Genomic DNA, 23,760 nt, shown 5'->3' with positions numbered 1-23,760 from the left:
GATGCTGAAGATGCAGATGCAAGGGGAGGACGGCTGCCATTTCTGGGCTCTAAAAGAGCCTATAACATAGACAAATCTGGACTTTATGTCATCTTGGTTGTTGGAAAACTGGCTGTATGACTGGTTGGGCTCTGAAAATCAAATGATAGAGGAAGGGAGAGAGTACAGAACTGACTTATTATACCAGGGAATAAAGAGTTTGGAAGGGGGAGGAGTGAGAGCACTGACAGGGGGGTGGGGCGGCTGGGACAGGAAGAAGCTGAGGGTGGCACTCTCAGGTTTGGTTCTAACTCAACACAGGAAGGGAGGGAGACGACAAAGCCTCATTTATGGCTGTACTTGGACCCATTCTGGCCAACCCGCACCTCAGTTCAGAGAAACATATGACCACAGGGCTCATTTCCACTGCAAATGTCTCCGGCTCTATCTGAGTCTTATCCCCAGATGACGTAAAATGAGAAGTTATAGGACCCGGTGTGACTCTGAGCCAGGGGCAATCACAGTGAGCTGCCTAATCACTTTAAGTCAACACAGCCGGATTAAGCAATCGGGATGATCAAATCTGGGAATAAAGAGGACATAAAGCTTTATGGCGTTGGCCTGTGCTATGGTCAGGGCCAGATCTGTATCTGGAAGATTTTTATGGCAATGTGCACCTAGTTAAGATCAACGAATGATAAATGGGGGGAGGGTTATTTTGCTGCCAAGTTACATCAGCTCTGTAGCTGTAAACATGCAGCTGCCCAGGCAGGCCCTGGGCTGTGTGCCTCCTTCCTGGTGATGCCATACTGCCAGCAGGGTGGGTGACAAGGGTGGGTCACGGAAACACAAAGAGGCTTCTCCAGGAGGGGAGAGGAAGGGAACGGAACCCCTCACCCTGCACCCTCACGGCTCGGAGGTCACCCCAGGGGTTCAGACAGGGTTTACAGCATCCGGTAGGACCCAGACTACCAGACTATTTCCTCTTCCTCGGGGAGGTCAGAGTCCTGATTGCATCATTCTGGTCTGCCCCAGTTCCTTTAAGGGGGGGTGAGCAGCTCCAGGCCCTTGACATGCAAATCACACAATTTCCCTGCCGATAAGTGGTTCTGCAGACCCAATGAGTAATACCGTCCTGCCCAGCTGGCAGTTTATCTAGTGCTCTCTGCTAAGTCTGGTTTACACCCTTTTTATTGTTCTCAATACCTCACAAAAGTGGGAAGAATAAAATTGGCCTTAAGAGAGGAATTTCAGCACATTGGGCTAAAATTAGGGACTCAGGAGTTAAACGGCCTGGTCCCAATCCTTGACCCTACTGCTTTACTTGTGTGATTTTAGGCACGTTACGTAATCTCAATACCTCAGCTTCCCCGTTTGTCCAATGAAGATGAGAGTCCCCACCCCTTGGGGCAGTGAATGAGTAAATACATTGAAAGCATTTGTAGCAGGGCCCCACACATAGTAAATGTGCAATAAGTTAGCCATTGGGACGTGAACACCCCTTCTGCAGTCAAAAGACAATCATGTCAGAGCAAATGCTTTAAAGTAATTCTCCTTCCAAATGCTCAAGGCTGCACGTCTAACTTAGGTTGGTGTGGAATCGTTTGGGAGAGCAGAGATGAATGGGGGTGGGGATGAGGGAGTAGGGTGATAAGGCCTGAGGATTTCTCAAGATTCCTTTTCCAAGGGGCGAGATGGTTGTGAGGAAAAGAAGGGTCTCTGTGACCTGGTCTCGACCCCCATGGTACCCGCTGGGCTCAGGGAACCGGGCCACCCCAGTGCACTCAGCACATGCTGAGCAAATGGCTGGGGGCCAGTCCGCCTCTGTCAGTGTGGGCCCCTGGCCTTGTGATCCTCAGAAGGGATGCGAGGTCTAGGAGAACGGGTGAAAGACGTGAAACAGAGCTCTAACCCTGGAGCTGGAGACTCTGAGTTTTAGATTAATAGCCTGTGCCTCCTTTCCCTCCTCACGTAGAAAAGAGGGATGGAGACAAAACACTGGAAATCCTATCATTGCCAAGTCTTGGGCTGTTGGATAATCTGTCTGATGGGTCTGCAGTTATCTTAAAAGGATGGACTGAACCCAAACTGGGGGACCCAGACAGCAGGCTTGAGAATAGATTGTGACGAGGGAAGCTGCTGAGTCTAGAAGATATTTGGGTCCTTTGCAGGCCTGTGATAAAGGATGTTGTAAACATAGGAGGCCTGCTTCATTCTTTGTAGTTCTTTATACTGTGGAGTAAACCATATCCAGTAATCAGCTTCACAGAGCAAGAGAAGACGCTGAGCTGCAACGTCGCTACAAAGGCCAAAAGGTCCTAAAGTCAGAACGAGCCTCCCTTTCCAGAAGTCTGTTGGATTAGAACATCAAAGATTTAGACTCCAGACTGGATCCACTCCTTAGCAAGTCAGAAACCTTTGGGTAAGCAACTAACTCAGCTTCTCAGAATCTCTCGTTCTAGTGTGTAAAATGTACCATGGTATTCCCACTGGAAATAGTGGTAGAATGAGCTGCTGGCCTCACAGGGATATTGGGAAGATCTAGTAAAATTACAGGGGTGAGAGTATCTATGACCTGCCAAGAGCTAAACAAAGAGGGAGGCTCCTAGCTGCTCTCGTCATTCAAAAGTCATTTTTCACATTGGGATGCAAAAAAAAATCCCCAACAGAGACTGTCACTTCTGCCCAGATACCCCTTGGCTTGCTCGGTAATTCCCAGTCCTGTTGTTCTCGCTCATCTGGGGGTGAGCAGAGGTGATGCGTGTCCCTCCTAGGAGAGGTAGTTAAACAGTAAGCACCGCCTCCCTCTCTCCCTTCCCTTGCTATGGCAACCTGGGAAGCTACATTATCAGATGGCATAGCTATGAGTTGGAAGAGGGCTGCTGAACTTGCTCTCACTGGGTGAGAAATAAGCAATTACTATGTCTAGCTACTAAGAGTTTGTGGGTTACTCTGGGGCAGTGCTTAGCAGTCATTACCCTGACTCATAATGAAAGTTGTGGTTACGAAGAGACAGGCCACATTCGTTTAAGTGACACACAATGTGATGCCAACCTTTGTTCTTAGGAAGTTGCTTTGAGTCAAGAGTTCTATCCATTCCGCTGAAAGCTTATTTTAAATATCTCCTCATGGGGATGGGCCAAATCCTTCTAGACAATAAAAATCCCTTTTGTTACAAAATGCATTTATTTGAGCCAAATAAAATTCTCCAACTACAGACATGGATACATGTGGTAAGGTCCTTCTTTGATACATGTCCTGCTTACAAGAGCCATTTCTAATCATTAAAATGCATATCAAACATCTTTGTCTCTTAAAATATAATTTAAATAAATTGCTAAGGTATAAGATGTAAGTCTGGTCACGGATACAAGTGGAGTGCAGTTCTTCCGTGATGAGTCCGGGGCAACGTGCTCATGTTACCCCCGCCATGAGATTCCCCAAGTCAGCGAGCACCTGAGCTCACCTGCTGATTTAACCTGCTACTCATGTGGAGAGCGCCCCTGCAGAGCCCAGAGGCAGCGGGCTGCCTTCTGTGAAAAAAAAAGGTACATGCAGACGAAGTATGACGTAGGCAATGTGAAAAGGCATTTCACAGAATGTAAACACCGTTCAGGTAACTTAGGGATGAAACCTTGGTGAAAGCAAATCTGTTGTTTACACGGCTGGGTATTGTGGCCCCGTCTCAGGGGGCACTCAATAAATATCTATTACATGAAAGTAAGGATGAAAGAATAAGCTATAGCAGTTGCCTTGGTACCCATCTGTTGTCAGGATTGAGCTTTATGGACTCCCTTTTTTGTTCAGAGTAAATCATTCTGTTTGGAAAGGCATCCCTTTCCTTCTCTTCAAGGTCTTCATTAGCATTTAGAGACTTCTTGCAAACTGCCAGTATTCGTGGCTCATTGGCGGACAGAAAAGCTCGGAGTGGTCGATACAAAGTCTAGGTTTGTCCCTTGAAGTAAAACGCCTGATTGGCTCAGCAGTTCTAGGACCTGGTTTATTCTTCACACCTTTTATCCTCTGGGCTCCTGTTAATATCCTGAGCCGTAATAGCCATGGAAACTCAGAGGCTGAGCAATGTATTTTTTCATGAAATCTCATTTCGGTATCAACTATTTCCAGGACCGTGGCTCCCTCAGGGCTTGAAATGCAGTAGTTGATCTCTTGACATTCCATCCTTCACAGAGTCTTCTCTACCTGCTCCCTGAAGGTAAGGTTCTTGTTCTAAGGCTGGTGCTGAGGAGTTCCCCACAAAGGAAGTTCCTGGAAAATCTCTATCCCCTTTTGATTCTCATACCGTCCATCTCTGCCACTCCCCATAAGGCTAGGGACGCAGTTCTGGAGAGACAAAGGAAAAGTTCCTGAACTCATCCTGGTTAATCAGAGGAAGATGTCCCTCGTCAATGGGAGTTAAAACTGGTTCTTCCTTTATGAAGTCGGGGTCAAAATTACTGACGTCTTCTCGGGATTTCTGTCAAAAAGGAAACAAGGAAAACTTCAGATTCTGTGCACTTGAGGCTTACTCATCTTCCATGGGACTTAGCCCATTTCAATGAGTTCAGAGGACTGCCCTGCAACTCTCTTGGGAGCATTATTTACAGTTATGACAGTTGGTTAAACAGTGCTTTATACTAATTCTACTGCATTGTGTATTATTAGGGCATTTGGTAACCACCAATTCACTAACCCCACAAAAATCTTGCTGAGCAGGCCAGCCTTAGGCTGGCAAACTACAAAATTCATCTGCTCACCTGACCCAGCCAGCTGGTTCACCCTCCCCATTTCACTGAGGCACTTCTCAGCAGGCCTTACGGAGGGATGAGGGGCATGTAAGTCAACAGAGGTTGAGTAAACTCATGCTTGCCCCACCTATTGTTTTACAAAGGTCTATAGACTTGGAGAGATTTTCTTGAAAGACTTCTTAGAAATGCTGCATTTAGGGAACAAATGCCTCTCCCTTGACTCACCAGGCAGATTCATTCTGCCCTGATGGCAAAGCTTCCCTCCTCCCAGAGGGACTGGCAGGGGGATGCCCATTGCAGGAAGTGGCTTTTTCTTTGGACGTTTGGTGTCTCAACCTAGCAGGCTGTTATAGATTAAGCTAATGACGCTTGGAAATGTTGTGTATTTCACATCTTTATAAAACTCACGCTGGAGAGATCATTTTTACCATTGTGAGGCTTCTCACCTCTCTTCCTTGAGTCAACGATAATGCTCTCTCTGCCTCTGAGCACCACTCGCCCCACCCCCTAACTCTTGATGTACTGCAGCCCAGCTTCTCTACCTTCCTATTGTGGTAGAGAAAGAGCTTAGCTCTCAGGCCAAGAGCTGGACCACCGTCAGGAATGCCGCCCCATGCAGCTGCCTCACTTCCTAGCGAGGTGTTCCCAGTATTTCCTACTCAAAGAGGACGCATCCTGTTCTGTCAGGAGCCCTGTGCTGCAGTAGCTGTTACAGACCCAAGCTCTCCAAGCCAGGGGGCCAGGCTCAGGGCACTGAGGAGCATTTCAAGGCCTCTCTATTTTCTTGGGGGCTTGGGAAAGACCCCCTAAGGAGTGTAAGGAAATCAGCAAGGAATAACAAATTTCTCAACCAAACTCTTTTGGGGGAACCAGGAAAGTTTCAAGGCCTCTTAGACCCCAGGAAATTTGAACTTAGGCTAGGAAAGGATGGGGCGAGGGCCAGCAAGAGGTAAAAACTTCTTGAGAAGTAACCTGGGCACAGAGAAAGATGTTGCCTCAGGGGCAAGGCGCCCAGCCTCCTCCTGGGTGAAGTTGCCTTGCAAAGCATCAGGCTGGACTTCCAGTCTGGCCACTCCCCAGTGCACCATCTGGCTGCTCGGTGGAACACTGAGACATTTTAAGAAAGAAGAAGGTCTCCCAAGGTGGTCTTGGACACTTACAATTCTGGGTCTGAAAGGTGGTTCTACGTGGCGATGGTTCAGCTGGGTCCAGTCGATTTCCTTAAAGAAAGGATGTCTCAAGATGGCATGCTCGCCGCCCTGACTTGGGCTGCCCAAGCGCATGGTGGGGTTCTTGGTCATGAACTGAGAGGGGTAGAAAGAGAGTCACTCATTTAATCCTAGACAACAAGTCCGTCACAAGATGGTAGGCATCAGCTCTGGCAGGAGAGCCCACGTGAGGCTTCCCGGCTGATCTTGCTTAACCAGCTGAATTTTCCATCACAGGTGGCATGCCACTATGAATCATCGCGTAAAGGCGCAACTGCTCATGTGTATTTATGGCCTTCCCCACTTCCATTTCAGACGTGGCAACTAAAATAAAACCGAAGGGCCCAGTTTTCTTTCCTGTAAATACCATGTATGTTTTTTTTTTTCCCCCTCTTTAAAGAAAAGAAACTCTTTATAAAATAGTGTGCCTTTCTCCAGCACTGCAGTTGCGGACAGGCCGCATCTTATGAATGGGGCTACTTTTCGGAACAGCTGTGCCATTTTTCTGAGAGACCCAACCAGCCGGCCAGGATTCCCGCTCTCTGACAAGACCACAGAGAGAAGAATGAGAGTCATTTTTCTGGAGAACTGTGTGAAGAAGCCGCAAGGGTGAAAAACTTAAAGTTCTGTGTTCGGGCTCCAGGAAAAACAAAGTTGTCCTCTTTTATGTATGCAACAAACCTAGCATTTTGAGTGAAAAGTTTTTTTCTTCAAGATGCTCCCTTTCTCTCCTGCCCTTCCATTTTGAAATGTTTCATGACTGAGACTCTTGCCACACAGACCAAAATTTAAAAGCATTGCCACACATTCAAGGGATGTGTGTATATAAATCCTCTGTATTTATATCAATTGGGCAACTTCCTTGAAGCTGAGCCTCCTATCAAGATGTTTTGGGCTCACTCTCCTTTCACAAGGTGGTCAATAGAGGCATTCTGATCATTTCCTGACCAAGGACCAGTATAGCATAATTCACTTTTCCTGGCCACAATGTCATTTTCAATTTTTTAAGACATATAAGCTAATTTCCCATTATCAAAAGAAAATTGCCTTGGATGAAAACTTTTTAAAAATTTAAATCAAGTTATCTTTAAATAGATTTATAACAGTCCCCAAGCATCCCTTTCCACGTCTAACTTATGAACACAAGGCAAAAGCAATGGTGGGTTCACAGAAATGGCTTTGGAGTGGAATTTACACAGTATTTTTGAAAAAATCTTGAAGGTGAACACAAGAAAGGGTGGGGTTGGGAGGTGACCAGCCCTGCCATGTCAGGTGTCCAGAGCTGCAAAACCTCCTGGGTTGCTTCAAATGAACGCAGTCAGGTGGAGGGAGGAGGTTGCTGAAGCCCCTAAGCAAACCTGACAGGATGGAACTCATAACATGCTAGAAAAGCTTCCAAGGAGAGCTAGTAAAAAATTAAGACACAGATGCGGTTTAATGGTTCTTCCTCTTTCCTAGAGACAAGGAATGAAAGGCCTGGTGGTGCTGAATTTGGAGGTGGAACTCGAAAGTAAAAGCAGCTTACAGAGCTCCAGGGCAGTTAGCACTCCGGGCATGCACAGTGATCAGTGAAGACTTAGGAAATATATCCTGTAAACAACTGCATTCTAGAAGAGCTAGGAGCTCATGCTGCGTGGGCTCTCCCCAGATAAGTCTGTACAACTACGAAAGGCAGGGGAAAAAAGTAGTAGATTTTCTCCTTAGGAAAGTCAATGGGATTCAATCCCTGATAGAATAGCCGTGTCTATTCTAAGAGCTAATTAACAAAAAACAATGCTGCAGAAAACTCAAGCTACAAGGACAGCAGAACAGACGCAGATGGCTTGTGGGAAACTCCCAGGCCTGCCAACGGTGCAAGCAGAGGACACCTTGTGAATGCGTGGGTACAACTTGTTCTTCTGGGCGAGAGGAACAACGCGGGGCTCTTGATGCTGGGGTGGCAGAAGCCCCGGTGTCTGAACGACTTTGCCTATTTTTCCCTGCCTTGGCACAGAAGCCAAGCTTCCAGGGGGCACTGTGGAAAGGCACTGCCCAAGGAACAGCAGACCAAATCGTGGCCACTCTCCTCTACAAACTTCATTCCTGGGAATGGAGTCAGGCAGAATAACCCTTTCACTAGCTTATGTACTTAGAATTCTGAACAATCCTTTAGAATAACCGAGCAGTTTTGTTTTAACTTTGAATATCTTGAGCCCTTGAGATACAGCCATCCTCTATGTAAAAAAAAAAAAAAAGTTCACTTTACAAAGGTTTGCAGGTGTCTATGCAAGGCAGGGCACTAGGCCTCACGTGGGGGGGAACAGTACACAGATGACAAGGACGGTGTCTCCCCATGAAGGAGCTGATCAAGGGAAGGAGGCAGAGGCAAGCATGCTTTGTCTGGAACACAGCTGGATGAGAGGAAGAGAGACACAGTCTAGTGCACCGGGAGCCCTGGAGAGGGTCAGGGCACATGGCATTGGGGGCTGGGGGTGAGAAGGCAGGCAGTGGCCTCACAGAAGATGTGGCATTTGACGACATGGGGCAGGTGTATAGAATGAACAGGGCCAGGAAGGAAGAGGGCAGTCGTGCCTGAGAACACAGCTGGCACGGCTGCAGGCACCCGCCGGCCATGCTGGTGGGGGCGCGCGTTGGGTGGCAGGGCTGGCACGAAAGGACAGCTGAGGAACCGCGGGGGGAGCCGGCAGGACCCCTCAGAAGTGTACGAAGAGGCGAGTGACGAGAGCTGCCCTGGGAGTCAGGAGATGACTCGAGCCACGATGTGACGGATGAGTCCCTAATGGAGAGGCAAGCGATTCGGGGCCGGAGGTGGGGGGACTAGTTAGGAGGCTGAGACAACAGCCAAGAAGACACAAGTGTGGAAACTTGAGTTTCTAGTTAGTGGAAAGGAAAAGTGGGGAGAGGGCTTCTGGGAGGAGAAAGAGCACACTGCCCGGAGCTGGGGGGATGGGGCAGGAGGACAGCCAGGGCCCAAGGTCCTCTCCGGCTGCTGAGGGATAGAAAAGGGTAATAAAAGAGGAACCAATTATCGTTGGCAGTATTAGGGTTCACGGAAGTAGTCGTAGTAGCAGTAGTAACTTTTGTCAAAGGAACGAAAAGAAAAACATCTACCATTTCTCAAGATCTTATGGATCTGGGAGGTTGGTGAGCTCAGCTTTGCATTTGAGATGTGCAAACATCCACCAGGGGCCAACTAGCCCTGTAAGCCTGGGGTGCAGGCCAGGGTGGGAGGTCTGACGCCCAGGGACGACACTGTTTGGTGAGAAAGAGCTGAAGCTAGGAGGGCTGGCCGGGGGGCGGGGAAGGCAGCTTCAGGCCACAGACATTTTATTTGGCCCACATAGAGTGTTTTAAAATAATTTTAGCTACTTGTCAAACATTTAAAAAGTAGCAAATGTCACATCACATGAAAGTCAAGTTTGCCAAATTCTCTTGGAAGATGGAATATTCTGGAACATTGGACTTGTACTTAGTAAAAGTGGCCTGGAGTTGAGCAGTGGCTGCCTCGTTAGCTGGGGCATGTGACCCCTAGTCCCACCACTCCCCGCGGCCTCACACCTGGCTGGCTGGCATGCCTGCGCTGGCTCTGAGCTCTGGCACAGGGTGGGAAGAAGGCCAGGGTGGCAGCAGGAGCTCATGAAAAAGCCAGAGCAGGATGAAGACCACGGCACAGACACCAGGACAGGGATCATCCTGGGGAGGAGGAGGGGTGATCGGTGGTGCTGAGGGGGTGGAGGCTGGGCAGGGAGGGTTTTAGCTCCTCTATGACCAAGCAACACACCTCCCCTCCCCCCGCCAAAGATGCAGAGGAGGGAAGTTCAGGGAACACTGGACATCTGTACCAGGCCTAGAATCTTTCACAGTATTCATCGGTGGAGGCATATGGGGCTGGGGCAGCAGGGGTTCGCGGCCCTAGGCCAGGCTCAGGACCCATGTTCTTGCTGCTGTGACAGCGATGGCATGGTCCTGCTGCAGAAAACGTCCTCTATGTGCTTATGTCCCTACTGGGATCCGAAGGCCAAAGAAGTTAACAGCCATGGTGTTTAGGGCCCACTCGTCTGTGTCTAAGGTCATACTTAAAACTTGCCTTACCTCAACTGACCTTCTCCCTGACTGTGGTCCCAACAGGGAAGTCAGCCCAGGAGGAAAATAAAGTGACTCCATGAACGATTCTGGACACGTTTACTAAAGGAGGCAGACTTTTTGCGAGGGTCAGTGAAAGCACGTTGTAAGCCTCAAAGAGTGAGGAGGCCAGGGTGGAAAAATATGATTCCACCCCGAATGTAAGTCTCCAGCTAACTGGAGAGCAGGAGCAAGAATGTGGCCCTCGTGGAAGTGGAATTTACTGAGAGGACCCTGAAGGAATCAGAAGCACCTGTCCAGAGAAGGAGAAACAACAGTTCCTTCAAAGCTGCAGAGGAGGCCTGAGCACAGGGCACAGCAGTCAGCCAGGCACCCCCCGGAAGGAACATAAGCAAGGTAGGCCAGGTTTGTACAGGAATGTCCCGTGACGCCTCCTGCCAGCCAGGGATGGACTGTAAAGGGTGTAAGAGCTCCTCCGGTAAGGCGGGCACAGAGGGGAACTGGTTGGGCTCTGCAGCCTTATGACTGGGTTTGGATGCCAGTTCTCCCACTGATGAGCTGTGTGACCTCAGACAAATTTATTAATTTCCCTGGACCTCAGATCCCTCAACTTTTCCTGTATTTCCTAATATGATGATGAGTGAATGAGATAATCAGTGAAAAATACCTGGCACAAAGCAAGCCCTCAGTCAGCGCTAGTGAGTTTCAGCAGGTGTCTTGTTAAACCACTTGGAGGGCCATCCTGTTCTACCTAAAAGCAGGGACATGGACTGAAAAGCCTCTGAGAGATGAACATCTGAGGTGAACCTTGGCCCCGAGGCTTATCTGGCTCTCTCTGCTACTCTACTACCATTCTGATTCCATTCTGCCATTCTCTGCACCCAGGAAAAGGGAACAAGGCCTGTTTCTGTCTTCACAGCCCCAGACTCCAACAGGGGGATGGCAGTAATGGTTTCAGGAAAGACAAGTTTTCTGACAGCAAAGATTTCTAAAGACCATCTGAAAACAAGAGGATAGACGATACTCAGGTTTTAACATGCAGTTGTATCTGCTTTAACAACAGAAGGGAAGTGCCGAAAGCAGGGTGAAGGGTGCAATGGAACACCTTCTCGTACATCTGAGGTCAGCTATAGCACTTGTCATGTCTTGTGGGCTCTGCTACACCTGAGGCAACTTTGGTTTTGAGTTGTCAGATGTTCCAGTGGATAAGAGTTCTAGCTCAGCCTGTATAACAATGCGTCTAGAGATAACAGGATCCCAATGTACTTTGAAACTCATTCAAATGGAGGCAGTGACTAAAAGTATTTTTTCTTTCAAATCTGATTTCATAGGAAGGGGACTAGTTACATAAACAGAGCAATTAATCTAATAAGATTTTCTTCCAGGAGAGAAAGAACACTGTATTCTCTACTTAGATTGATTTGGCTGTTGAGCAAACAGAATGACCTCCTCCTTTCATTCAACTTTGGACCAAAGGGCAGAGAGTTAGCAGTTAGTGCTGGCAAGTTAGAGGGTAGGAAAGCATGCCTTTGGACATCCTCATCAGTATTCCAGGGAGATGCTCTAAGATAGGAAGAAGGAATTTTATGGCTCTACAGGGTCTTCAGGAGGGAGAGCTGAGAAAGAACACAGGACACAGACCAGAGTATGGTTCATGGCCCTGAAGGCCACCCTGGGGCGGAAAAAATGCATGCTTGTGTATGCTGCAGCCACCTGTGTCTCTGTGTTTTGCCACTGTCACAGGTAGAGTCTGACCTCAGTATGAAGAATAGTCAGCAACCTTCTTCTCTCATACCCCTTCCTGCCAGCTGCAGTGGTGGGGCACAGACCTGATAACCACCGGTGCCAGGCACCATCCAGTCCAGGGCAGTGGAAAGAGGGACAAGCTTGGGCACTGAGTCAGCTGATGGGGCAGCATGAGAGGAAATGCAGATTAGAAAACTGAAAAACAAACAACCCAATCAAAAAATGGGCGGAAGATCTAAAATAGAAACTTCTCCAAAGAAGACATACGGATGGCCAAGAGGCACATGAAAAGATGCTCAACATCACTAATTATTAGAAAAATGCAAATCAAAACTACAATGAGGTATCACCTCACACAGGTCAGAATGGCCATCATCAAAAAATCTACAAACAAAAATAGATAACTAATGAGAACCTACTGTATAGCACAGAAAACTCTACTTGGTGCTCTGTGGTGACCTAAATGGGAAGGAAATCCAAAAAAGGGGGATATGTATATACATATAACTGATGCATTTTGCTGTACAGCAGAAACTGACACAGCAGTGTAAAGTAACTATACTCCAATAAAAAAAATCTACAAACAATAAATACTGGAGAGGGTGTAGAGAAAAAGGAGCTACAACCATTATAGAGAATGGAGGTTCCTTAAAAAACTAAAAATAGAGCTACCATGTGATCCAGCAATCTTACTCCTGGGCATATATTCGGAGAAAACCATAATTTGAGAAAATACATGCACCCCAATGTTCATTGCAGCACTATTCACAATAACCTAAATGTCCTTCAACAGATGAATGGATAAAGAAGATGTGGTACATATATGCAATGGAATATTACTCAGCCATAAAAAAAAAAATGAAATAACGCCATTTGCAGCAACATGGATGGACCTAGAGATTGCCATACTGAGTGAAGTTAAGTCAGAGTTAAGTCAGACAGAGAAAGACAAATCCTATGATATCACTTATATATGGAGTCTGAAAAAAAAATGGTACAAATGAACTTATTTACAAAACAGACATACAGTCACAGATGTAAAAAACTAACTTATGGTTACCAGGGGTGGGGGAAAGGGGGAGAGGGATAAATTGGGAGATTGGGATTGACATATAGGGAACTCTACTCAATATTCTCTGTGGACGTATATGGGAAAAGAATCTAAAAAAGAGTGGATATATGTATAACTGATTCACTTTGCTGTACATCTGAAATTAACACAACACCATAAATCAACTATACTCCAATAAAAATTTTTTAGAAAAAGGAAACTGAGGAAGAGACCCATCTGGAACCTGCCCCAGGCCACCCAGTTTGGGAGTGGTAGAGCTGAGATACGAAGCCAGGCCTATCTAACAGAAGTCTTTGCCCTCAGTCACTACGCGAAACCTCCTTGTGAGGCTACCAATCTTCTCATTTGGATTCTGAGTGAAAGAGCAGTGACAGGTCAGGAGCAATCCTGGGGTGGTGCTCAGGACCTCACCCGGATGAGAATGTACAGCACTGAGTGTGTTTACTTATGTTGTACTACCTTTGCTGGCCTCACGAGATTTTCTTCTTTCTCTGACTGTATGGAGGGAGAAGTGATGGAGATGTACACCCAGAGCAGGTGCTAAGAGAAGGAAGAGACAAGGAATAGTCTTCAGCCCAAGGAATCCTTCATTCTGACCACCTGGTTTTATTTCTGACAACTGGGGTTTTGTTTTGTTTTTTCATCTTTATTGGAGTATAACTGCTTTATAATATTGTTGGTTTCTGCTGTACAACAAAGTGAATCAGCTGTATGTATACATATATCCCCATATCCCCTCTCTTGACCCTACCTCCCAACCTCCCTATCCCACCCCTTTAGGTGAGATCAGCACAGGGAAATCAGGTCGATGCTTTGCGAAGATGACTTGGGTCTTTATATTGGAGGAGAAAAGACAGATGACACTGTGGAGAGTTTCAAATACCAGAAGTGCTGTAGGCAAGAAGAGGCAGTTCTAAATGGGAGAGATAAGTTTGGGGAGTGGAAGTTAAAGGAGTGTATGTAAGGATGTCATAAGGAAAATTAAAACCAAAACACTTAAAATACTCAATGCCATTAGGTGATAGAAGGCACTTTCCTGGGAGGAGCAGGATGTCTTATTGGAGATGTTGGGAGAATCACCTGAATGACCTGGCTGGTACCAGGTGGGAGGGGAAGCCAGTGTCCTCCAGGGCCTATGCCAACATCAAGTCTACAATTTTATCCTTTCTTCCTTCTCTAGTTGGATTTAGAAAAAAATTTAAAGATGGGTATGCCTCCCTCAACTGAAAATGCCATGTTTTCCTTGGGTCTGAAGTGGACTTGCTTTATAAAAATGAAATAAAACATGTTTAAGCTGCTCTCTGGGATCTAGTTACTGAAGGAGCAGGCGGGTGAGGATGTAAGTATATTTGAACACACCAATGGATCAATGTCTTAACTGACTCACATCAGAATATTCTATTAGATATCTCCAGAGACACAATCTACAGTGCACTTTATTTCCTCCTAATGAAAACAAGTACAAAAATGCCCCGCAGTTTCCATTCCTGCACTGGGGCAAGAATAGTGCTAAAATCTGTGGCAGGTTTGTTGGCTATATTTTCCATCCTGTCTATGATTGGAATCCAGCAGCCTTTTCATGGGCATATGCTTAATTCCTTATCAGAGCTCTTAACACTGTCTTGCCTGTGTTTTATACTCATTTTAGCTTCTCCTGAAACCCAAGCCATCTCAGGAGCTCTACTCAAGCCATGTGACAATGTTGGTTAAAAAATGGTAAAGATCAGAGGTGAGCCTCAGAGACAGAAGCCCAAGATCGGGCACTTATGCCAAAGCCAATGCCAATGTTGTTGGCCAAGATGGCGTTATTCCTGGCAAACCAGTCCCAAGCAGCTCTGACTGATGGGAAGGCTTTCACTGCTCTCCAATAACTCTCAAGTGTTAAAGCAAAAGGAAATTCGCCTGACAGCTGTGATCCCCCAAAATGCAGCTACTGAAAGGAAGCAAGTGCTAAAGAGGGATCCTCCAGAGGCATACTACACAATGCCTTTATTTCCTCCTGATGAAACCCAGGCCCACACCCTTCTTTATCCTGGATACACATTATCTTGGGTGTCCAAACCAAACGTAACCATCACCTCCTAAAATTTAGTTCTCTTTGAGTGTTGGAAGGGACAAATGAAAGAAAAAGTGTGCTACTTCTGTTCCTTAGAGTTTTTTCCAGCTTAAAACAAAAAGCTCTTCTGACCCACAGACATCGGTTAGCAAACCCCTACAGAGAAAAGATTTCCATGCTTATTGTACAAACCCTGACATCTTTATGCTCCTGTCTGAGCTATGAAGGTTAAAGAGTCATGTGGTATTAATACCTCATTTAAAAAAATCCTTCACACTGCTAGCCACAGATAAAATGTACGTTTCCTAAGCAGAGAAGTCCTAACAATCTAAAATGGGGGAAGGAAGTTGATGACTAACTGAAAAAATGATAAAGAATGCTAAAAATGAAGTCTCTAGGAAGATCACTATTTTTCTGTTTTCTGCCAACACTAGCCTGGTCTATCTGTGAATAAATGGTCCACTTCCAAAGGTGCTAGTTTCAGTGAGAAGCCTGAAGCTCCATTTCCTCATGTGGGAACTCCAGTCCTGGCAAAGGGCAAGGGCTGCCAGGCTGCATGTTAACCAGCCTCTTTTCAAAGGACCTCTCAGTAACTTACTTTCTGATTCTCCCCGTAACACTATCAGCTCTAATGATGGAGAGCTGGATTCTCTGCACGACCCTGGTCCCAGTTGCCCCTCCACTTCCTCAGCCTCCTCCTGGCTGAGCACCTCTGGCTGCTGCCTTGAGCATTCCAACCTCTGCTGGGGCGGGGCGGGGGGGCAGGGAGCAGTAGGAAATGCAGAGGATCAAGCTCAGTGCCGCTCTGGTCAATTGCCTGCTGACATATGTGGGACACACTCACGGCTAAAAGAGGATCCCCAAATTACTTGTGGTTCCTTTTCTGTACACAGAGACAAACGAGACTCCTGCAGATAATGCACAGTGGATGAAATCTGATGGGTGTGATGACAGAGAAGTCCACATGCAAACACACACTTTTATTTCTGTAAAGCTTAGGAGCAAAAGCATGCTATAATCTCTTTCTGAGGCCAAATTTACCATGCCTCCCGAACCGACAAGGTGACTCAGGAGAATGCAACAAACTCCTTTCAGCACTTATTTAACCTGGCCACCTGTGTGAGCATGGAGACAAGGGTGTTGACCTCACCTTCACCTGAGTCAGCACTGGCGCCTTGTGATCTCTCACCGGAGATGATTTAGCGCAAAGGAACGCTCACCTCAGAGAGAGGCCATCACCTTCCTAAGCTCTGGGGACTCACGAGGACCGCCCTCGCCAAGCCTTTCTGGAGCCGATGAGGCCAAAGCTCAGTGCAACCGCAGAAACTCTAAGCAAACGATGTATTTTCTTGTGTCATGACTATTAGCGTGTTGGGATAATCTAGTGCCAGTTTAGGGAATTTGGTTACATGGTGGCCAATGGAAAACATGTATTTATACCAAAAACAAGTTAAAAAAAACCATTAAAAAATCATCTTTAAGGTCAGCAATCTAGAAAGCCTAGGTCTGTTGTTCACACAAGAGTGTGTATCTTTATCGTTCCTGTGCTGCCTTCTGTGCATGTTGCCAGTTTTTAAAACCTGTTCTCTGAGAGTGGGGGTTGGATGGTTTTGCTTCTGGAACACGCACGTGTGAGCATGGAACATACACCTTCACAGCAAAGATGAGGCATGAGAGACAAAAGGGCAAGCAAGAAAAATAGTGTCCCCTGTACATTTTGGGGTGAATACTATGGTGGTTTCTAGTTGTCAGGATCACTGGTTAATGACTCAGGAATTATTTTCAAGTAGAAAACTGGGCTAAAAACTGTGCTTCCCCACCCCCCCCCCCCCGGCTCTGCTCCACGGGGAGTGTTCTCACAGCAAGTTCTCAGCCCTCTATCCACATTTATGTGAAATTTGGGGCCACTTTGCGTTTTTGGTGTATGGTTATCCAATCTTGGGGGTGGGGGTAGAGAGGATGATGGGGAGGGTGAGAGCAGGAAGGTAGTACTGGGTTAGGAGTTTCACTGGGTAAGATGTTGGTACCCATCCTGTTCAACCCCTCACTCTCCTTGAACGACAGACAAGAACACCCCACACCCCGAATTCAGGGGCCTCACTGGTGTTATTACACCACACGAAGCCCCCAGGTCTTGAACGTCTATGACTCTATAGTGTTATATAAATGGGTACCCAAACAGTTTCTACAGACATGGAATAATGATACCTTCTATTTAAAAAGGGAAGAAAGCATTCAGAAAGCATTTCCTTTTGAAGGGGAAAAAAAAAAGGAGGCAAGTAAAATATCCAGCAGACACCAATTCCAGGAACAGTGCTGACCTTACATTCCAAAGAAAAGATCATCAGGAAATCTCAGGAAGCCCAGAGCTGACCCACCATGCTGAGACGGTGGTGAAAGCGGATGTGCAGGGCTGGCTCAGGGATCTTGGCCTTCCTGACTCTCTGGTGGGGAAGGATCACACACAGAGATGAGGGCGGCAGCATGGGCAGAGCTCACCAATGGGCGCTTTCTCGTTCTCTGTCTGTTATTTGTTAAAAATCTTTCTTTGGGGGTGCACTCAGGTACTCACCTTGGGGGTTGAGGAGTGGGAAGAGGTAAATTAGGAGTTTGGGATTAACAGATATACACTATTATATATAAAATAAAGGACCTACTGTATAGCACAGGGAACTACAGTCAGTATCTTGTAATAACCTATAATGGTAAAGAATCCTAAAAAAGACTCTCTCTCTCTATATATATATACATATATATAAACTGAATCACTTTTCTGTACACCTGAAATGAACATAACATTATAAATCAACTATACTTCAATTAAAGAAAGGTATAAGAAAAAAAATGCTTAACTGGGGAGAAAAGGCTCCTGGGAAAACAGAAACACAAGTCTCTCCAAAATAAAAAGCTAACACAGCCTCATGTACAATTAAGCACTTAATAATCTTGATGATGGTGGACTGTTCAGACAGAGGATGAAGATAATGACACCTCTCAGCATGCTGTGAAATTACTACTCATAACTTAACAATACTAATAACGTACTCCTGTATTGTTCGTACCACTTTGAAAATGCTTTCATGGGTGCTACCTCATTGGAAGTGGGTACTGCAGGTGTTACCACTGCTGCGTTACAGAGGTAAAGACTGGAAAGCAGTGGCAGGAGTAGAAGGAGGTCTTGCAATCCTCAGACCACTGTGTGCTCTTTCCATTCTACAATGTGAGGTTGGTTTACCTCTAGGCCTCAGCTTCACCGACCAACCAGGGGTTTAGACAGTGTTTTGTTTAAAACTCTTCCATCTCTGAAATTCTGTGTTTGTGTTCCTAATAGTCACCAAGCTCCATGACAAAAGATTACAATCCAAAACAGCACGCATGTCTTCCTGACAGTTTTGGGGACTGTGTAAGACACCACCCAGTGGAGTCAACATCAGGAATGCTTTTTTTTTTAATTGAAATATACTTGATTTACAATGTCATATTAGCTTCAGGGGTACAACACAGTGATTCAAAATTTTTATAGATTATGCTCCATTTATAGTTATTATAAAGTATTGGCTATATTCCCAGTGTCGTACAATATATTCTCATAGCTTATTTTATACATAGTAGTTTATATTTCTTAATCCCCTACCCCTGTCTTGCACCCTCTCCTCTTCCCTCTCCCCACTGGGAACCACTAGTTTGTTCTCTATATCTGAGTCTGTTTCTTTTTTATTGTTATATTCACTAGTTTATTTTTTTAGATTCCACATACAGTATTCATCTTTCTCTAATTTATTTCCCTAAGCATGATACCCTTCAGGTTCATAACATTGGGAACTCTTGAAGTCACCAAGCTCCCAGAATCATAGGCGGTCACAAAATCCTTGGAAAAGCCCTGAAGTCTATATTTTTAAGGAAAGCCATGTACTTGACCTTGACCTGGAATTGTACAACAAAACTGTTCAGAGTCCTGAAAACTGTGTCAACTTGCCTACCTCCTGACAGATACATTCCTCAAGCTCTCGGTTTTCTGGCCAAGGACCATTTGCTCCTGAACCTGGCCAGCACTACTCAAAAGTTACTGAAAGCATCAGTTTGTGGGGAAATCACACTGTAAAACCACTGGCCTATTTCATTACAAGTAAAACTAGCAGATGTGCTACAGATCGAGACGTTTACACAACCTGAGTCATTCCTTCCTGACCTCCTCACTGAATCCTCTTCCACTGTTACCCCTTCAGTACTGATGTCCCTTGGCCTTGTCCTCCTTTTACTCTTCACCCTCTCCCCCAGTCCATGCCTTCTCCCCTGTTCTCACTACCATGCTACAGCGGTCATCTCCTACCTCTCTCCTGAGCTCCAGACCCATGTGATCAACTGCAAGGAACAGACCACTTTCTGAATGTCGCCCTGACCCTCAGAGGTCCCATGTCGTAAGCTCATCTTTCCAGGCTCCCACCCTGCACCAGACACACCAACAGCAGAACTGGGGACTGTAGTTCTTTGAACAGCACGCTGCCTCTCCCCTCCGAGGCTTTGCAAAAGTTGTTTCCTCTGTCTAGAATACCCTTCTCCCCCTTGTCAGCCCTACTGAGCCCTTATTTGTTCCTCAACACCCAGCCTACAGGTCACTTCCTCTGCCTTGTCCTTATGTCACTTCCCTGTCCTTGACCCCAGGGAGAGTTTTCATCATTCCTCCTCAGCAGCCAGCTAAGTATCCGTTTACGTGTTCTCATTCCTACAAGGCTGTGAGCAACAGAAGAGGCCTGTCTTTTCATCTTTGCTCCCCTGGCACTTAGCACAGGCCAAGCCTAGGGAAGGCATCTGACAAGTATCTGCTGAATGGAACCCGACAGAGATTCTAATTCCCTGGATGTGTCAGTTTCTCCTTCTGTGGTCACGGGCTCATGTCAGGTCAACGGAGAAAGATTCAAATGCACAATCTTTAAGTAACACTAACATTGTTATAAATGTTATATCTGACTTGATGGAAAGTTAGGTAAGTGGCAGATTCATACTCTGTGGGTATTAAGTACACAGCACCCTGGTAGCTTCCTCCAGTGGCTCATGTTTCTAGGACAATTGGAAAGAATCACATCAGGGAGTAATTTGGGTGCTAGAAATGTGGGGCTCTGAGGGCGCCCCACATCCCACTTATTAATGGGATGTAGAAGAAAAATGGGGAATGGGCTAGATGTAGTCTAGCTCAGAACCCTGGACTGGGAGTCAGGAAAAGCTGGATTCCGACTCCAGGGTTTTTTTCCCCCTTATTGTGGTAAAATATACAGAACATAATATTTACCTTTATAACCATTTTTCAGTGTACAGTTCAGTGGGATTAAGTACATTCACATTGTTGTACAACCATCACCACCATCCATCTACAGAACTTTTTTCATCCTCCCAAACTGAAATCCCACATCCCTTAAACCCTAACTCCCCTCCGACCCCCCGCCAGCCCTTGGCAACCACCATTTGGCTTTTGTCTCTATGAATTTGACTCTTCTAGGTGCCTCATATAAGTGGAATCATACATCTGTCCCTTTGTGTTTGGCTTATTTCACTAAGCATAATACAGTCAAGGTTCATCCATGTTGTAACATGTGTCAGAATTTCCTTCCTTTCTAAGCTAATAATCCATTGCATGTATATAACACGTTTTGTTTATCCGTTCATCTGTTGATGGATGCTTGGGTTGCTTCTGCCTTTTAGATACTGTGAATGATGCTGTGAACATTGACGTACAAATACGTTCAAGCACCTGCTTTCAATTATTTGGGATATGCATCCAGAAATGGAATTGCTAGGTCCTACGGTACTTCTTTAATTTTCTGAGGAACTGCCTGCCATACCACTTTCTACAGTGTCCGCACCATTTTACATTCCCGTGAGAGCTGCACAAGGGTTCTAATTTATTTGTTTTAAGTAATGGCCTTCGGTGAGTCACCATTTCTCTGGATCTCAGTTTCCTCATCTATTAAATGAGGGAATTGGAATGGATAATCTCTTAGGTTTCTTCTAGCAATAAAAAACAAAACAAAACTCTATTGGTCTCTTTAAATCAAGTTGCAATTAGAGCCAGAAAGCAGTTTGAAGGATTTGTGAGGCACGACTTGCTACCTTAAACCCTCTTCCTAATACCATACACAGAGTCATAATTTTTCAGAGAAAAGAGCAGAGTCTAAAAATGCACCCAGCTGCTTCCTGAGCTCAGCACTGTGCTCAGCACTCTTCCAAGTATTCCCCACGCATTATCTCAGACCCCAAGGGTACAGATGAGGAAACCGAGGTGTGGCAAAATCACGCTGTGCGCCCCAGTTCCCACAGCCAGCAGGTGAAAGGGTCAAGATTCGCCCTCGGACAGCTCTGCGCTGGAGGCGGGTTCCTCACCACCACGCCCGGACCCTTCCCTCCCAGGTGCTGCTCCCCAGGTCTTGAGTGCTCTTCACTGTTTTCTTCCTTTCCTTTGATCACGCTTCTGTTTAAATGTCTCAGCCCTCTGCCAGGAACAGCTGAATTTCCTCACTACAGCATTTAAGCTTTTTATTTTTAGGCCTGAAGGCTGAAATGTACAAAACTGTCTCAGAAATCCTCTCCCTGAATGTTTTTTAGTAATTCTCTCTGACACCTCTTCCAGTGTTTTTCAGCAAATTGCTTTTAAGGTACACTCCTTGAAGGAGGAGGAAACAGAATGCTCCCTGTGTTCCTGTGTGGTTACATGTATTAATTCATTGAATCTGGACAGTAACCCCATGACAAGGATTTTACCTCAATTTCATAAGATTTTATGAGCAAGGACACAAAGATTCAGAGAAGTGTGTTAGCTCACTGAGGTCACTCAGCCAGAATGTAACAGAGCTGGTAGATAAGCCCGCCATGGAGTGAAACCCAAGCTCCTTGCCACAGGGAAACTCCCGACAGAGAACACCGAGAGTCACTTAGGAAAATCAGTGCTTAGTCACTGACATACCATGGCCCACTGAGCTGCTGGCATTAAAAAGGGGCCAAAATAAAGGGAAGTGAAGAGGTTCACAGCTTCCCAGAAGCGAGTCTGCAAGGAGAGGGAACAACTCAGTCCCCACTGAAGAGTAGATTCTCTTCAGGCACCAGAGGCTCTGGTTTCTCCCAGATCAAGGGTTGTGGAGGGAGGATATTCCCAGATAACATATATTCTAGTTACCAAAAATATTTCTATATACATCAAAGATATAGTTTAAAGTAACTGGGGGAGGGATAAATTAGAAGCTTGAGGTTAACATACACACACTGCTACATATAAAATAGATAACCAACAAGGACCTACTGTATAGCACAGGGAACTCTACTCAATACTCTGTAATAACCTGTATAGGAAAAGAATCTGAAAAAGAATGAATATATGTATATGTATAACTGAATCACTTTGCCGTACACCTGAAACTAACACATTTTAAATCAACTATACTCCAATAAAAGTAAAAAAAATGAAGTGACTGGATTTATCTGGTTAAGAAGAAACCATCTTAATAGTTCCATATGTATCTTAACCTTGCCTACTGACTATTCTAGGTTTTATAGGGAGAGTTAAAAAGGGGTGAAATCTAGGTCCCAGATTTAGTTGGGAAGAATTCTCTTAAGAGGATTCTAAACTCTAGAAAGAGATTGAGAACTAAAAGTTGGAAATAAAAAAAATTAAGAGAAGCAGATGTGGGTGATGTTCAACTCAAATGATGATGTGGTCTCTAAAGGTTTCTACTGGACCTACATTCAAAAGGTATGAAGTGTTTATCAAAGAAAGACTGAACTGGATTGTTAATCCCTAAATAGAGAACTTTAAAGTTTCTTGAGGCACAGACTTTTATTTCTTACCCTCCATGGTACCAAGCACAGCAACTTTTATACACCAAGGCCAACAATGCATATTTCTCTATAGCTTCAACTAGCATTTTCATTTGAATTATAAACTCTGGGGTCCTTCTTTTAAGTATTAAAAAAGCTAACTCAGCTATGGTAATTGGACTAAATGTGTGCATCATGAAAAACCATTAGTATTATGATGGTGGTTGTTGAGGCCACAGGGGATTCGCATGCCTTGGGAGTCACAAGGACCCAGACTCTAGAAGATAGAACTGGGAAAGTAATAATGCAAAGTAAGGCCAACTCTGCTGCACAATTTTGTTGTGTTATCACAGATTAGGTCATCAAATGTAGCTGGGGCCAGCTGAGGTGAGTACATTTCCCTTCCAGAAGTTAAAAAACTTCAAGGCATAAATCTACAAAGACAAGCACTTCTCCCTGATTTTTTAATCAATAAAATTATATAGAAGCCACATTCTTGGTTTCCTTAGTCTAAATCTTCTACTAAATATACAAATAAATTTTTCTTATGAAAAGAGGCTAAATAGAAGACATTGGTAGAATCCAAAAGTACTTCACTTCTATTTTTTTTTGGCCATGCCACATGGCTTGTGGGATCCTAGTTCCCCATTCAGGAATTGAACCTGGGCCCTTGGCAGTGAAAGTGTGAGTCCTAACCACTGGACTGCCAGGGAATTCCCCACTTTTATTTTCTATATGCAATTAATGCTTCCTCGATATCAGGAGAGCGTTGGCACCTGAACTTGAGAATCAAGTTATGAATTATGATTCACTTTGGCAATATTTGCCTGAGAAGGATTTCTGTGCTCATTTCTCTTTTAGTAAAGTGGAGAATTCTCAGGGACAATCATGCCATCAACCCCAGGACACAGTGATCTGTACACAAAATGTCCTTAAAAATGACACTAATTATGTAACTGGAGATTTTTTTTTTTAAGATTTTTTTTTTTTTTTTTTTTTTTGATGTGGACCATTTTTAAAGTCTTTACTGAATTTGTTACAGCATTGCTTCTGTTTTACGTTTTGGGT

General features: G+C 45.3%; 1 protein-coding gene across 1 annotated transcript in view; it reads right to left on the bottom strand.

Annotated features, from left to right (window-relative positions):
* Positions 1 to 3,965: 3,965 nt before the first annotated feature.
* The window catches only part of PRKCH (protein kinase C eta), a 219,740-nt gene continuing 199,945 nt past the window's right edge, over positions 3,966 to 23,760 (bottom strand). Inside the window, exons 13-14 of the mRNA XM_057730683.1 lie at positions 5,885 to 6,028; positions 3,966 to 4,453 (exon numbers count right to left, since the gene is read on the bottom strand). Of these exons, the coding sequence (XP_057586666.1) occupies positions 4,307 to 4,453; positions 5,885 to 6,028 (291 nt within the window). The 3' untranslated portion in view covers positions 3,966 to 4,306. The remainder of the gene's footprint in view (positions 4,454 to 5,884; positions 6,029 to 23,760) is intronic.

Source organism: Hippopotamus amphibius, chromosome 4, assembly GCF_030028045.1.
Source record: "Hippopotamus amphibius kiboko isolate mHipAmp2 chromosome 4, mHipAmp2.hap2, whole genome shotgun sequence".
Taxonomy (NCBI): Eukaryota; Metazoa; Chordata; class Mammalia; order Artiodactyla; family Hippopotamidae; genus Hippopotamus; species Hippopotamus amphibius.
This window is presented reverse-complemented; position numbering and strand designations above follow the sequence as displayed.